Source organism: Aedes aegypti, chromosome 2 (assembly GCF_002204515.2).
Source record: "Aedes aegypti strain LVP_AGWG chromosome 2, AaegL5.0 Primary Assembly, whole genome shotgun sequence".
NCBI classification, from domain to species: domain Eukaryota; kingdom Metazoa; phylum Arthropoda; class Insecta; order Diptera; family Culicidae; genus Aedes; species Aedes aegypti.
The window spans coordinates 314051896-314066183 of NC_035108.1; the positions used below are offsets into that span (position 1 = coordinate 314051896).

Sequence of the window (14288 nt, forward strand, 5' to 3'; positions counted from 1 at the left end):
ACAAACTCGTTTCGACAAGACGATGCCACTAGTGAACGTCAAAATGCATTAGCACACAAAGCAACGCTAGCGACAAGTGGCAATTTTTGATATCGACACTAGCGCCAAAGTGTAAAAAGCGGCAAATTTGTAGCGTTCTCAATCTGACGACAGCGCCACGTAAGAGGAGCATAACGACATACTTTGAAATGACCAGTACAAGCTTTACACACGCTGACAAGAAAAGATGAACGTCTGTTCTCTGTGATTCGGTCATTCACCAGCTCGATATAACATAACGTTTCTGTAACATAACTCAATAAGCAAGGTATGCTGCTCTGCTCAAGAAAAGTAAACAAATTCTGCGAAAGAAATGGTCTAAAAGTTTTCTACAGTAACATATGTTGCGCAAATTTTCGCTAGATGAGGTTAAGATTAACCGAAACTTGACAGATAAATCTTCAAATTAAGACTAGTGTAGTTTGTGTGCGAGTGTGTGCTCTCATTCAAAACGTAGAAAAATTTCATTTGGTTTTCCCCATATATTTTACAAAGAAGCCAAAAATACGATTACGTCGGTCATGTTCTTCAAAATGCTCTAGAAATCTAATTCTTACTCATTCATCATGAAATCTTGAAGAAAAACTATTTAATCATCGTATAAAATACAAAATATTTTAGGAATAACTATTTTCCGCTCTCGCATAACTGTGCGGTGCCATTCATATGACCAAAACAATGAAACTTGTACAAAAAAATCTGGGATACTTCCAATATAGAGAGATTGAAACCGGATCAGACCTGTTGGACGCAATTTTCTTTATGTTTTTATGTCTAACAAAAATTGATCAAGAGGTTTTTCTGAGGAAATTTGTTTTACATGTCAACACATTTTCTGCACGATTTTTTCGATGTTTAGAGCATTTCGTTCCGCTCTTCCGCGAATCTTAGGCAGTCAAAAAGTAAATGTTGAGATGTCTCCTCAATGTTTTGGTAACCTGGACAGTGTGGCGACACTGTGTACCCGATTCTATGTCAGTTAGAAATTCACCTGTCCTTGTTTCCTATTCATCCACGTAGATATCGGTGGGCCATCTTCCTTTCTCCGCGCAGCCCTACTCGCCACCTCGACATAGATTCAACTCTGACCATCTTCCATACGATTCTAACGACTCTTCGTTTGTAGCACTCGATATCCTCCGCCAAAGTGATGCAGATGGTGATCACATCGGCTTTAGCGTATACAGCATCTGACGATATCGTTCTATACGTACTTGCAACTCGCACTGTCATCAGCCGAAACGCATTGTGCTGCTTTCCACGGCTCCGCTTTATTTCCAGTGCTTTGTTCCAATGCCCAAGCAGGAATTACATACCTCAGTATCGATAACGAGATATTAGCTAGCTGATGCCTCGTACTATTGCTGGGGCCGCCTAAGTTTGACATGATTCTCCCTATTGCATTCATTGCCTTCTCTGACTTTTCGCATGCGAAATCAACGTGACTGTTAAAATTCAGCCGATTGCCAATCATTCTCAGGAGCTTCAATACGCGGTTCGGTGCAATCACATACCTTCCGACGTTGACCTCCATCTCTCCTGAACCGCCCTGCAGTTGCTGACTAGCAACATCTCTGTTTGGTGATCAGCTATCTGCAGTTTGACTTCGCTCATCCTGCTCTCGATTGCGACAATTGTTTTCATCACCGTCATCTCCGCGTCTTCCAACGTCTCACTCATCACCGTAAGTTACACATCATCCGCAAAACCAAGAATAGGGAATGTGTACCAGTTATGGCCATAGTGGTTCCCTATTTGGCCATATGCAAAATTCGGTTAACTTTCGAATTTTTAATCTTTTCGAATGTTTTAACATCAAGATATATCCTTTATCTTACTGCTAAAACACAAAAAACTTTTCAAAATGTTGAGACATTCAAGTTATCACGTATGGCGAAATAGGGAACCACTATGGCCATAACTGGTACACCTACCCTATGTACCTTCCCGGGCAGCCGCAATGTCAAGACTCCATTATATGTACATCCCGTTCCAGACCGAGAATGAGACGCCCGCTGTCACTTGCATTGACTTCTGCTCTTCATTGGTTTCGTACACCAATATTCTGTTCTGGAAGTAGCTGTTCAGGATCTTACACAGATAGTCGGAGATCTGAATTATATGCAGTGTTGCGCGGAGGTTGAATACGTTTTTCACATCTATTGTAACCACAACGCCTAACTTTTCATTAAAAATGAACTTTTAAAAATCATAATTTAGCTAGTTATAGACCGATTTTTGTTCTTTTGGTTTCAGACAAACCGCATAGTCTTCAAAATTTCTTATGTTCCCAAAGTAATGGAATTGGCCACTTGGTTCCAGATTGGTTCCGGATTCAAATGGGGTATATTCGTTCCGAAAGTGATCGTTCATGAAGATTTTCCAAAAGATTGACGGTAAGAAAATTTATTAATTGTGTACTTTCTATTAGTGAAATCTGCCAGATTGTTGAATAACATTGTTTCTCATTGATTTTGGCCATTTCGGATAACCGGTCACCTGGCACCGGTTCCTGAGAGTACCCAACGGGGACATTTTCTGAAACTTAAAGAACAGTACCGTGCGAGCTCAAAGTTCATGATTTTTTATCCTGAACTACATAGATTTAATGCCAAGGACCAATATGAGGTTCTGACCACATCCGGAGCGAGTAGGATTACAAAAGTGTCCCTCTCAGGTCCTATCGGAACCGCTTCCGAGGTATCGCAAAGTGGTCAGAACCTCATATTGGTTCATGGCTTTAAATCTTTAAAGGTCAGGATAAAAAATCATGAATTTTACGCTCTCGCACGATATGAGTGAGTAGGTTTACAAAAGTCTCCCTATGGGGCCCTGCCGGAGCCGATTTCTGGTTATCCGGATGTGACCGGAACCCATGTTCAGGATGATCAGGATAAAAAAATCATGAATTGTCGCACGATATGAGTGGGTAGGATTACAAAAGTGTCCCACTGAAGCCCAATAAGAACCAACTCCGGGGTATCTGAATGTGGCCAGAACCTCATATTATGCAATGTCATTATAGCTATGATGTTCAGGATATGATTTTTTATCCCTCGCACGATTTGAATGAGTAGGAATACCAAAGTGTCCTACTGAGGCCCTGACGGAACCGACTCTGAGATATCCGGATGCGGCCAGAACCTCATATTGGTCCTTGGCATTATATCTTTGGTGATCAAAATAAAAAATCATGGGAGTCGTCCTACGGTACTATTCTTTAAGTTTCAGAAAATGTCCAAAATCAATGAGAAACAATGCTATTCGACCTTCTGTCAGCTTTTTACTAATAGAAAGTACTCAGTGAATAATTTCCTTACCGCTAATCTTGCAAAATCTTTGCGAACCATCACTTCCGGAACGAATATATGTACTTCATTTGAATCCGGAATAACTCCGGAATCAAATGGCCAATCCCATTTCTTCGGAAACATAATAAACCTTGAAGAGTATGGGGGTTGTTTGAGACCAAAAGATTCAAAATCGGTCTATAACTTATCAAGTTATGATTTTTAAAGTTAATTTTGCATGAAAATCTCAAGCATGAAATATGCGAAGATATGTTCTATTGAGTTTACTCTCGCGGAAGAGCTATCCGATTGAGATTATAGCACAGAGAACAGACATGGAGGCTCGAACAAAATTTCATCTGAACCATGTGTAAAGGTTCGAATCAACCATCAGCGCCGCCAACGCAGACAGCCCGACATACAAACTCGTTTCGACAAGACGATGCCACTAGTGAACGTCAAAATGCATTAGCACACAAAGCAACGCTAGCGACAAGTGGCAATTTTTGATATCGACACTAGCGCCAAAGTGTAAAAAGCGGCAAATTTGTAGCGTTCTCAATCTGACGACAGCGCCACGTAAGAGGAGCATAACGACATACTTTGAAATGACCAGTACAAGCTTTACACACGCTGACAAGAAAAGATGAACGTCTGTTCTCTGTGATTATAGTGGGAGACTACCATCACTAGTTTTATTTTACTGTCATGATAAACAATCCCAGAATAGGGAGCCGGATCCTATTCTTGACACTTTTGATTCACTTTGGCAGTGTATTTTTTAAAAGCTACTGAGCTCATATTTGGCTACAATGTGCGTCGTATTGAAGTGCTTCTTATTGTGCAGTCTCAGACAAATCGGCCGAGAAAGAATCCACGTGCTAAAGTGAATCATGAAAGTGCCAAAATAGCTCTATATATATGGTTAAGTATTTAATATTTGCTTATTGCTATTATAAGCACAAAATGTAATAGCTATGGTAAAGCTCGGCTAACTTCCGCTACAAAGTTGAAACATTACGCCAATTTATGTGTCGCACGTGCGCCTAGCTTGAGCGCGTGGCAAATTCAATCCAACCCTGACTTCGTAATCACCTCTCTCCCGTTCTTCTTCTTCTATTTCCGTTGCAGATTTTCCGCTACATCGAACAGACCGGTTCGCAACACGAACAGGAAATCGCCTCGGACATCATTCTGCGCGTGGTCGATGTCATTATGCAGAATAAATTATCGCTGAACAATCAACAGGTGGGTCACATTTCCTGACGGGAAAGACCAATGATGGTCTTTTCTGGCGTTTGTTGTTTTTTCTATCCCGTTCTATGTTTGAATCGAGAGAGGCAAAGGCAAATCGTCAATTTCCATCGGAAGTTCCATCTATGTGCTAATGAACAGGTTTCACTAATTAGTAGGATGTATTCAAAATTACATTTGATTCAGTCGATACCCGAGAGGCATGGGAGATAATTATATTGATGTTTATTTGTTTGCAAATAGCGTCCATTCGATTTTCGGAATGCATTCATAGCCGAAAGGGTTTATGTCAATCATTTCAAACTTGCCGTTGTTTGTTTATTTTTGATGTGCGAAATTCACAGCAATGGAATCATGTTGTTTAAACGAAAAACATAATAATTTGATTTATAAACTGTTCACAACAAGCAATCGGTAAACAATTGTTGCTAAGCACATTGGAATCTGTTCTACCAAAGAGCCTTGAGTGAAAAAAATCTGTTAGTCAGAGGCATTGAAAACCAAACAGAAGTGTTCGATTGCAATTTCATTGTGTAGGGTAGAAGTACTGGTTTGGTCATAGCACTAATTGTAGCCATAATTTCTCCTAATAATAACTGAGAGCATTCTTTGCCAAAGTTGCCATTGTCGCATTCGTGTATCCTCTGGCAGGTACAACGATACTCTATACCCAGGGAAGTCAAAGAAATTTCCATTACGAAAAGATCCTGGACCGACGGGAATTGTACCCAGACACCTTCAGCATGGCATTGCTTAGTAGCCGTGGACTCTCGGTAACCACTCGGCTAAGGAAGGCCCATAATTCCAGCTCTCGTGAAATATACTTTCACTTATTTTCACTCCATTCGCTCCTGTTTCGGATGTCGGATAAAATAATGTCGTTAGAATATTATTATATAAGGCTACATGTCTAAAGTCCTAATTGTTTTTAAGTGGTGTCTTGGGCTGGTCAAAATCGGTGCTTCTACCCTAGAATATTTTCTTCTAGTGAGTTACACCGATGACGAGACCACATGGAACAGCAAAACTCCTACGACGGCCATCCTGTCTCCGTTGACGATGGATTCGCAAATGCAAACCCTGTCTAATCTATTATCTCGGTTTCATTTCCCGTTCATTTTTCCTCCAGCAAATCAAGCAACTGCAGGACCTAGTCCAAGCGGCAGCTTTGAACCGTGAAACGACAATGGCGGCTCCGATCTCATCCTCGTCGTCCTTGTCATCGTCCTCGACGGCCTCGAAAGCGTCTCTGGCAGCGACCACCACCGTGACGCATCAACTCAACTCGTTCTATTTGTACACGGAATCAGTCAAAGGATTGCCATTCAATTTGCAGATCTACGGGTAAGTGAGTGAAAAGATGAAACCCTAGTTTCTCCGTTCGAGTCGATCGAACAATCGTGTGGTGGGCAGATTTTAATTAAATCCTCCATTCGTGGTGAGAGTGATGTTTAACTTTGCTTCTGGGTAGCATGTTGGATAGTTGGGTGCGCTGTGACAACCGGCGACAATCAACGGTTCAATCAACGTAATCGCCAATTAGATACACGGCTAATTACATCCCTTTCATTGCACAATTAAATTTGTTTCGAAGATACATGCTGACAAATAACTGAGCTAAATAGCTAGATGATACACAATTTTCATCTGTATCTGCTGAATTGAATATCTTTAAGGCAATTTATTCATTCTGTTCTCTCATAATCATAAACGGGTGTCGTTAGAAAAGAGTTAAAAATTATATATTTTCAAATACAATGGAGATGCATTACAATTGGATATTTTGTGAATCCTCAAGTTCCGATCATCTAAGCCTCTAAATTCATCATTTCAAAATTATAAGTTTTATGAGATCCTTCTACCTATTGAGCATGAGAATGAATGACCGCCCCCAGGTGCTACTCCGTTATTGTAAGAACAGCTGTACTTACACAGGAAACCAACAGACGCTACTCGGGATCAGTAGCCTTCTCAAGGTGTAAGTACTGGTGCTCTCATGATTATAACAAACAAGTCGACTGCATCCGCATGCAGGTCAATTTAGAGATGGGAGGGAAATGTTGACATGTTACTTGCTTCATGGAAGCCGAGGAGTCCTCTGCACTTCCACAAGTAGACACTGGGAGTTTGGATGTGGGAAAGGTTTGGGTAAAGGATTCGTTTTGGTAAACGATGATTATATAATTTCAAATGAATGCACCTAATTGGATTAGCGATATTACTCGATAAAAGCATTGAACGCCGAAAAAGTGTTCGTCGCTCGCCCTACAGAAGCAAGCGACAAGATCAAAGAATTAAACACTACTAACGCGATCCGCTACTATTCCACCGTGATGTAGGTTTCGTCATCCATTATCGCATATTTCGGTTTCGCTAACCACTCTCGATACAGCTTCCTTGCGCGGAATTTGCCCGCCGTGTTTGTTGATCACGCCGGTTCGGTGCCTTCCGGACCATGAATTCACGAAGCTCAGCTTGTCTCATGGTTTTCTGAACGAACCAAGCGGAGCACTTGGCCTTCAGAGGCGCGTCGCGAATCGAAAGGTTCGGATTACGCTTGAAATAATCCAACACCTTCCGGGCCTTCACAGGGTCAGCTGTCTTCTATTTTTTTCCACTTCCAGCCCGTCGCTCAGTCGTCTGATTTTACAACCCGAGAGACAGTTATATGGATGATTCCCAGTTGTCTTCCGATCCATCTCATGCTCGCAGTCGGATTTACCATGACGGCGCACAAAATTCTCCGGCTTTTTTTCTTCTTGTTTCGATGCCATCTCAATAATCACTGGGCCGATTGTTATGAAATTCTGCACATGTAAACAATGCACTCCAATCTAATTAGACCCAGATTTTCATCAAATTTTACCCACAGTCAAGAAAGTTACACTCGGATAAAAGTGGTGCATTTTTTTTTCGAGTACAGGCCTTATTGAGGGAAACCCGATTTTTGTCCATAACATGTATATCCTTAAAGAGTTTTCATATATCTAATAATCTACAACATTGTAGAACATTTTATTGTGCTATCTTTTGAACCAAAAAAAAAAGTTTAGGAGCGTATTTCAAAAGCTATGAAATTTGACGCTATGGAAACTTATGCATATAACGTGCCTTGCTCAGACAAGGAAATGTTCAGAAGACACCAAAATGCTATCTCTTATATTTTTCAAGTTATTAATTTATGACTCTATGACACTACCCCGGACGCCATTACCCCGAAAACCATTACCCCACTTCCCCGAATGCATAACATTTTGAGACTAATTCTAATTAGAATATGGGAAGATAATTGTACGATTTCTTATGAGTATTGAACAAGTTTGGGTTAACATTATTTTTCATAAAAGTATTAGAAGAAAAAAAAGCTAGATTTTCAGCAAATATTTTTTACATACTAAGTTTTGTTTTGATTTCTGAGTGCTTTGTAGAGCCCAAGCCGGTTTTCACGCGTCTTTAGCAGTACTTTGTAGAGCCTATGCAGAACGGTTCGTGTTCGTGTCGCCGGAGTATTTTTAGGTTTTCGCGCGTCTTCTGGTAGTGCTTCGTAACGCCCAAGGAAAACGGTTCGTGTTTGCGTCACCGGAGTATTTTTTTGGTTCTTGCGCGTCTTTTGGGCAGTGCTTCGTATAAGGCCAAAGCAGGACGGTTCGTGTTTGTATTGAGAGGCGAATGACTGCTTTTGCGGTTAAGGTGACACGGTTTGGAATCAACTTCTAAGATTGCATTGAAACTTCAAAGGCACAAATGTCGCGAAGAAAGCATCCAACAACAGTGAAGTTTTTATTTTGGCTTTGTGCACTAGCAGAAAGCTTAAAATAAGAAGATCAGAAACGTTTGCAAACTATTTCTCCAGTTTAGTGCCTTTGAAAACGTGAGTAGGGGCACAAGTCGGCCATTGTGACGGCCATCTTTGGATTCCGAGATGTTTCACCTTAAAGCCTCGTTAAACCAAACAACCAACCAACCTTCGTGTTTGTATCGCCGGAAATGTATTTTTCGTTATTTATTTCCAAGCGTGCTGGTGCCGGTGCCGCAAATGCAGTGATTTGGAGCTCCCTTGTCAACGGTGGATTATCTATTGCTGAGCTCGTTTCATGCTTCTATCACAGAGAACAGACATGGAGGCTCGAACAAAAATCCATCAAAATCATTTGTAAAAGTTAGAGTCAATAATCAGCGCCGCCAACGCAGACAGCGCGACATACAAACTCGTTTCGACCACACGATGGCGCTAGTAATCGTCAACAAACATTGGCATACAAAGCAACGCATGCAACAAGTGACAATTTTTGATGGTGAGACTAGCGCCAAAGTGTAAAAAGCGGCAAAATTGATGCTCCTATATTTTGATGACAGCGTCGTGTAACAGGACATACTTTAAAATGTCTCGCGTATAATGTCTCGCGTATAACGACATACTTTAAAATGTCTCGTACAAAGCTTTACACACGTTGACGATTAAAGATGAACGTCTGTTCTCTGTGCTTCTATCCTAATGAGTAAAATATGTTTTGACACATATTTATCGCGAAAATGGTTTGAATTTATTAAAGGACATATACATTTCACTTTGAATAGTTCGACACAAGAAGCGTGAAAAAAACACAAGAAGTGTGGACTTTGTTTTTTCATCCACTGATATAATGTTTCGTGAATCGAATCACTTACCAAACGCAACGAACTCTTTGAATGATTCGTCACTAGAGATGTTGACATATTTTTGAAGACTATGTAAAGAGATAACTTCTTCAACTGAGGTTACACGAGCCGCATTTCTAACCAAGGTGAATCCAGATTGTGTAGCTTCTGAATCCTTCCCACTAATAAAAACTCGTTCCCGTGACGAGCATGAAGATGAAGAGGTACTATACATAAGAGGTATACTCGGTCTTTAGTAACAATGGAAATCACACTAACATTCCTTCACTTCCCCGATGACCGTAAGGACGTGGCCGACGTCGTTATTGACATTACTTATTTCAGAGTCCTCGAAAATGTACATTGAAGATGGTATGCTACAATTTCGATTATTCTGGTTAATCACCGAGTAGCAACTACGAATTCTACGGTAATCAATGCTTATGCCAATGCTCATGCTAAGTTTCGTTTGGACTTGTCCTCTAAATTTGATAAGATTCACACCGCCACACTGCAATGCTTTGAAGAACAGCCTATATAGAAAATAATGGTGAATTTATTATGAAAAGGATAGCTATAATTTGCACAAAATTAGGATTACTCTCGTTTTGGACGCTGCTATACACTTACTTCATTCACATTTTTAAAATGACGGTCTACTAGCATTAGCATCATCTAAACGATTTTACTTCGTAAATGATATGTATATATGTTAGAAAAACGGTGACCTTTGATTGCCGCTACTGTAAAAACTTTCGTTGGTTTGTGGGTTCATTCAGCTGAATTTAGCTGAAGATAACCACAGAAAATAGTTGTGTTTGATAAGATAAAACAGCGCAAATTTCTGGTAAGACTTAAAGCAGGGCTAACTTCAATAAATGCCTTAAGGAAATATTGTGGTCGAAAAATGCTGTTCCATTTGAAAATATTAGTGACTAGTTTATCCAACGAAAACTTATAAGAACAGCTTTTTTAAGTAAGAAGGGCAAATTTCTGGTGAAATGCTTGCAGCTAAGATGTGAACACTCACTGCAACAACATGATGCTATTCCACAACCTGTATTCATAAGAAATGAAAATCTTTGTTAAAAATAAAATTGAAATATGAATACCACCAAATAGTCCAAATACCAGTGAGCACGCAGCTGTTCAGCAAACCCATATTGAGGCTATGGGTTCGAATTGCTACGGTGGTGGATCTCAATGCATTGGAAATTTCCTTGACTTCCCTGGGCATAGAGGCACATGTACAAGAATGGTAAATTGGAAAGGAATAACACATTTATTTTTTGCGAGTCAATGCAAGACGTGAATTGTGCCTCAATTGATCATGCAAGTTGAAAATGGCGCTGACAACTGTTACATGAGCCACATGCAGTGATGGCATTTTCCTCAGTGTGAGAGAGAGCGGTGCGTTTTGTTACACGCACTCTTGATTTCAGAGTGAGAGCACACTCACAAGTTAATATTCACCACCGCTGATATGGTGAGCGCACTGACTAAGGGAGAAGAGATGATCACTTGTATCACTCAATACTAGCATGCACTAGGGTGTAATTAAAGAGTTGATTAAGCACCTCAATATTAACTCATATAATAATGAAGGGGAAGGCCGCGGTGCTTACTAGTAAGCGCATTTTATGGACGACCCCTAAAATGCGCCGACATCTCTATTATTTCTATGCCGTCATGCATCTTATAGAGCATAATTTGTTCCTTCATGTTTGTTATCTTTCAAACCGAATTTTAAAAACAGAGCTCAACATGTCGTATGAGACCCTGCTGAGGATGCGTTCAAATAGACATTGAATGTAATAAACCATCGTAAGCCAACATTGAGCGAAGAAACTCCCCTTTTGGTTTGTAAATGCAACGCACCTTGCGTTTGGGAACAAAACAGGTTACACGTTGCAGTTTCCGTACTTCACATTAACGCGAAATATTGTTCGCGCCCAGCAGGGAATTAACATATCACCAAGCATAGAATAGTGCGCTCACCAGCCATGCCATGCACTGCAGTGCCGCACTGGCGTGGATAACACTGGTGAGTTCGCCGGAGTGAGAGATCTAGAGCGCGCGCAAAATTCATTTCACCAGTGTGGTGAGTTTCTGATTTCTCTTTGCTCTCACCACACTCGAACTCGCGCGCTCTTGAATGCGTGGTTCACCACAGTGAGTGTATGTATTTTCTCGTATGTGGAGCGACTGGATGCTCCTCAGTGAGACAGATTCACTTACACGCTAGTGCTACACACTGGTGAAATGCCATCACTGGCCACATGGTAATAAAAATAACAATATTTGTATACTTAAGACATTCCTTGTCATTGTTTATTAAACTTTCTAGAAGGATACCCCCATGATTTTTTTTTCCTAACTGAGCTATGACGGAAGGCCCCACATATACCACGGATTCTCACTTGCTCCGGGGTACCTGACATGAATTATCAATCCTTTATAACAGTATGGGCAACAGTTTTGCCCGAAAAAAAACAAGATACTGCGCTCTATCTCGAAAAATTCGGGGTAATGGCTCATTCGGGCTAGTGGCGTTCGGGGTAATGGGATGGATAATTTATTCCATTTAAGGCCGCACGGGACGTCATCATAATTACCCAATTCGTTTGAAGAAGCAAAACTCAAATACTACTCCATATATCGAAAAAAAATATCACTAAGGGTATTCACTAAAAGCTGCGTAAAGTGTGTATCTGCGTAACTTTGGCAAAGAAACATTTCATATGAAATTTTCCTTTTCTGATTCTATTTGACGTCAAAAGAGATATTTATAATCTAGTCGCCCACTGAAAGTGTCTCATTATAATGTCAAAAATTGCTTGAACTTTATATAATTCATTTCATATAAGTTTCAAAATACGATCTAAACGTAAGATTCATCCGTTATTATTGAAGGTAAACATTCAACCTAAAGCGAATTGTGAGTCCAATAATATATTCATAAAAATACCAATATTTGTTTCTAGGGCTTCCGTGGATTCTGGAGCTGGTTCAGGACCATCAACGACTTTCATTCCATTAATTAATGGCGATAAAAATAAAGTTACCCAACTATGGACCGATGCACGAGTTCACTAATTTGACGTTTGAGCGGTGCCGAATTCACTCGTTGCCATGGTCCCGTATATAACACGGCACCGCTCAAACGTCAAATTGTGAACTCGTGCATAGGTCCATAGCTGAGAGTTTGATCTGTGTTGTGAAATGATATGTTTTGTCGGTCGCTTTTAATAAATGTTTAGCTTGATACCGATTTCAGGCTTCTGCATTATGTATGACAGTGTTGTTTGTCGTCAATCATTGGTCGAGTTTCGTCAAACACCACCCCCTCTCCGACCCAAATTTGATAGCTCCCTCCAACCAATGCATATATCAAGAAAAAACAAATAAACTCCTCCTAGAGGGCACTACTTGTAGACATAATATGACGTTTGGCATTCGCCAATATTCCATACTTATTGGGACACATAATAAAACCAACTATATAAGCTGCAAACCACGTAAAAATCAAAAAAAAAAACGGGGGTGAAATAGGTATGGTATATTGCATGTCACAATTAATTGTTTGCACTTGTACTTGTAGTCAAGTATTTTTGTTCATTCTGTAGGTTCTTTTGCTTTCAGCCACACGAAAATGTACGAAAATAAAATTGAAAACGTTTATTTGGATTGGCATTTGTCATTTTTCCGAAGAGTTCTCAGCTTTCTTGGATTGAAAGACCATTGAACGTCATAATTCTGAAATGTTTCATTGGTTATTTACGCAATATCATGAAACATTTAAGATAATCAATTTACCATGATTTACGCCGCACTTTACGTTGTTTAGTGAATACCCCTACTATATTCTATATATGTAGTGTATAACCCTTTTAATTTTCAGCTTCATCGGTTCACTGAAACTCGAAATTTGCTTCCGCAAAGTTTTGATGTTAATTGTTAGAGTGAATCTCCCGTCAGTATGCAGATCAATGAAGTGAAGGGGGAGGAATTGATGTTGCATTCAAAACTGGCCCACAGTAGACGACCTGAAATACCCCTGCATCTGCACCAGTTTATGTGTGAAGGCTTGTTTTTGGTTATCGAACTGCCTATGTGTCAAGTATGCTAAAATTATGGTTGTATGGAAGCGTAGGGCAACGGTTTCTTGGCCGTCTCTGGCTCAAGCGATTGTTATGAACGAATAGTTAAAGTGTAATAGGTCATGATTGGAAAACAAGAAAAAATACAACAAAAAAGTACGTGGAAAGGGACGGGCCTGGGATTAAGCCCATGACCTTCTGCTTATGAAGCAGAATCGGTAGCCATTAGACCACCAACCCCGTCTAGATCACCAAAAACGATTTAGTAGTCAATTTTTATTAGTTCAATTTAATTCAGTTAAATAAATGAATCACAGTAAAATATGCATAAATTCTTCGGAAAATTGCCTACATTTAGCCTATTGGTCAATTAGTTTTTCCTCATATGATGTTGTTACTGTGAACACTATATAAATGAAAGTAAGAAACTAGGAGAAGAAAATACATGTTAGTAATTTGTGTTAACATAGCACGGTAATGATATCTATTATTAACGGGTTCAAGCTTAGTTAATTTAGCCAGGCGTCTATCTTAGTTGATTTTTGGAACATAAAGTACACTGCTCGCAAAATGATGGGTCACCTAGTCACGGTTATAAGTCTCTCTGTTCCACATGCGATTTAAATTTAAATGTCCCATACTGCCCATAACTGCACATTTGTCACATTTTTAACATTTTTGATAGTTTCGAGTTAATACCGTGGAACGTAGTAATGCTACAACATTAAGCAATGAAATTGCTATCAGAATTATTGTCTGACTATTCAGCTGTACAAAATATCAGCTCCAAATAGGCACTTTTGAGTTTATGGCATTTTTTTAAATTCCAGTTCCTTCCAGTGCTGTTAAATGTCAAAATTTTGAAAAAAATGAAATGCTTATAACACCCTTCCATGAGAAATAAAGCATCAGCAAATATGGCCAACTGATAGTAGTTCACAACATTCATGACATTTAACAGCACTGG

General features: G+C 39.9%; 1 protein-coding gene across 1 annotated transcript in view; it reads left to right on the top strand.

Moving 5' to 3' along the window:
* Positions 1–14288, top strand: part of LOC5563749 — a 636451-nt gene that overhangs the window by 450647 nt on the left and 171516 nt on the right. The window contains exons 13-14 of the mRNA XM_021845713.1: positions 4461–4577; positions 5713–5927. Of these exons, the coding sequence (XP_021701405.1) occupies positions 4461–4577; positions 5713–5927 (332 nt within the window). The remainder of the gene's footprint in view (positions 1–4460; positions 4578–5712; positions 5928–14288) is intronic.